The sequence below is a fragment of the Lepeophtheirus salmonis genome, chromosome 1 (assembly GCF_016086655.4).
Source record: "Lepeophtheirus salmonis chromosome 1, UVic_Lsal_1.4, whole genome shotgun sequence".
In the NCBI taxonomy this organism is placed as follows: domain Eukaryota; kingdom Metazoa; phylum Arthropoda; class Copepoda; order Siphonostomatoida; family Caligidae; genus Lepeophtheirus; species Lepeophtheirus salmonis.
In genome coordinates this window covers 18,137,905-18,140,503 of record NC_052131.2, presented here as the reverse complement: position 1 = coordinate 18,140,503, position 2,599 = coordinate 18,137,905, and the positions used below count along the sequence as shown (strand labels likewise).

The window sequence follows — 2,599 nt, the reverse complement described above, 5'->3', positions numbered from 1 at the left end:
TTATATAAAAAAATTATAAACATTATTTTTAATAATAAGATTCATCTAGATGTGTTAGATCAGTAGATTCTAACTGTAACTTCATGAAACACTTGCTCTCTGTGATACCTCTTCAAAGGCTCTACGAGTGATTAAATGGACAGTCGGTAACCCCCCTAATATCAGATTAAGTAAAATATCAATTGGTTCCAAAGTTATGGTTGTATTATGCTTATTATACAATGTGGGTTACCTTGGCCTTTGACCCCTCAAAATAAGTTATCAACGCAGTTTAACGGAGGTTATGTTTTTGATTTGTTGGTTTGCTTATTTTGTTAGTCACCAGGATTACGGGAAAAGTTAGAGAGCAATTTAAATCGAACATGGTACGAAGATTATATATATATATATATAATTTTAATTTTAATTTGTGGTTGTTCTATGCTATATCAAGTGCCCATTCTATTTCTATTTTCGTACTTTTGCAAAAGTATTTTAATCTACGGGTACAATTGCAATAATTATTGAGTCGTATTCATGTACAATTTTTGGAAAAACTACTTAGTTTCATATGGTAAGATATACAATGCTCCTATTTCTATTAGATATTTTAAATACGAACACGTGTTTTAGAATATTTACTCTGCTCTTACTTACTATACAAAGTTTTCTATAAATTATGTTTCATTATCAAGAACTTCTTTAGTGCGAATAATTCACCATGACATCAAGGATCCTTCTCGCCGTGTTCCTCCTCATTGGAGTCTATGAAGTAGTAGCTCAACGTAAGAAAAATATAGATAGTCATTTTTTATTCACAAGTAACACATATTCACATCATAAATGATAAATAGGTGACTGCCATGATAGAAGATCCGACTGTCATAAATTTTTGGATCGGTGTTTCCATCCAAACCATTATTTCCAATGTCCAGTATCTTGTGGTGGATGCCATGGTAATTAAAACTTGAATATATCCTTCTTTCATAATTTAATCCTTAATTTATTTCAAAAATATTTTTAGATCATTGTCGGGACGATGATGTTGCATGTCTAGGCTTTTCTGAGCAGTGTTTTTTTAGCAAGGGAGCAAACAAATGTTCTCGGTGGTGTGGAAATTGTGAAGGTAAATCCAATTTCCTTTCTAAATATATACAAACTTGATTTTTTTATTCAATGATTAAATATATTTTAAAGGTTGTACTGATTTACTCAAACCCGAGCTCTGTAGCAAGAACAAACATCGATGTCATGAGTCTAATATTCATTATCTTTGTGCAAAGACATGTGGAAGATGCCAAAGTAAGTAATCCCTTGCTTCTTATTTCATGCCTTTAAGTTTATACTTTTCCCCTTCCTTTTGTTACACTTAAAACATAGGTCCATGTAGAAACCAACTGCTGTCTGATAATGTATGTCATGCTTTTGGACAACAAGGTTATTGCCTAACATCGAGCCCAAAGTTTAAAATTATGACTAGGATTTGTGCAGCTACTTGCAGAGCATGCTGAGGCTAAACATGACATCCACTACATATGTATAAATTAACAATCCATGTAACAAATGTACTACTTTATAAATGAAATGCTAAAATAAAATTTATACATATACTGTCGTTATTTGTATTATATCTCGCAACCTTTCCTCCAAAAATAATCAGAAAAAGGGCCAAAAACAGTTAAGAATTAGTCCATTCTCAGTCCAGTAATAAGGGTTTTAAGTCTGTTATAGTATTTATAATGCAGTGCTCCACTATGGTTGTTGTTGTCGTTATGAGGTTAAGTGATTTAGGAGAGCGTACACATTAAAATTCATGTTTCTAGTAAGGGTTAATAAAAATAAAAGATATACCATAACTATAGTTGATATATTGTAGAGAAAAACGCGTGCAAGGAGAAGGGGGGAAATACATATGGTATCATTGTTTAAAATACTGATGTGCCTCTTTATTATGATTTTTGAGGGTTTAACGAAAGTATTTATTAGCCAAATGTTTAATGAAGATATAATACGTATGTATAATTGACTTAGACCTTTTTTTCCTGTTACAGTAGATTTGAAAACGTCACACTCCATGAAATTGTAATTCATTATGAACCTTATTCTCAGAATAATAGCTAATGAAACGACAAAGTAGAGTATTTCGACATATATTTCAAGTTCCAGGTTTAAAAAGAAGGCTTTAATTAAATATAATCTACATAATAAAAAATATACCATCATACATTTATGTTAAATATACAAAATTAAACCATTGGAATCATATAACTAATAACAATAAATTATAAATACAGAATATTGAAATTATAGATTGATCCAAATAATATTTTCTTGTTCTGACACTGGAATCCAGTTAGATATGTCATAACTTTAGGTTGCAAAACACAAGCGAGACGTGGAGTTTAATCAAAACGATAATCCCCCCTCTTCTTCATGTGGAAGTTGTTATATACAATTGTGCACAGGATAGATATATCTCTACCGATGAGATCTAACTAATTATTAATAATAAATTAAATGTCAAAATCATAAAAGTAGACAATAAATATACTAATAAAAAAATGTTAGAAATAAATCCATCTTAAAGATTTAGAGCAAAAGCTAATTATGTAGTAATGTT

At 30.3% G+C, this 2,599-nt stretch overlaps 1 protein-coding gene across 1 annotated transcript; it reads left to right on the top strand.

Annotated features, from left to right (window-relative positions):
• Window positions 1–700: 700 nt before the first annotated feature.
• LOC121119748 (uncharacterized) lies at window positions 701–1,594 on the top strand. Its single transcript, XM_040714519.2, has 5 exons — window positions 701–764; window positions 834–935; window positions 1,004–1,105; window positions 1,177–1,281; window positions 1,360–1,594. The coding sequence occupies exons 1-5, from the start codon at window positions 701–703 to the stop codon at window positions 1,488–1,490; spliced, it is 504 nt and encodes a 167-aa protein (XP_040570453.1). The 3' UTR covers window positions 1,491–1,594.
• Window positions 1,595–2,599: the final 1,005 nt, after the last annotated feature.

What these genes read in the sequence shown, in the direction of transcription:
- LOC121119748 (XM_040714519.2), top strand. Translation starts at nt 701, where the DNA reads ATGACATCAAGGATCCTTCTCGCCGTGTTCCTCCTCATTGGAGTCTAT. An exon ending in CTATGAAGTAGTAGCTCAAC is followed by an intron (nt 765 to 833) that starts GTAAGAAAAATA and finishes AATGATAAATAG; the next exon opens with GTGACTGCCATGATAGAAGA. An exon ending in GTGGTGTGGAAATTGTGAAG is followed by an intron (nt 1,106 to 1,176) that starts GTAAATCCAATT and finishes TATATTTTAAAG; the next exon opens with GTTGTACTGATTTACTCAAA.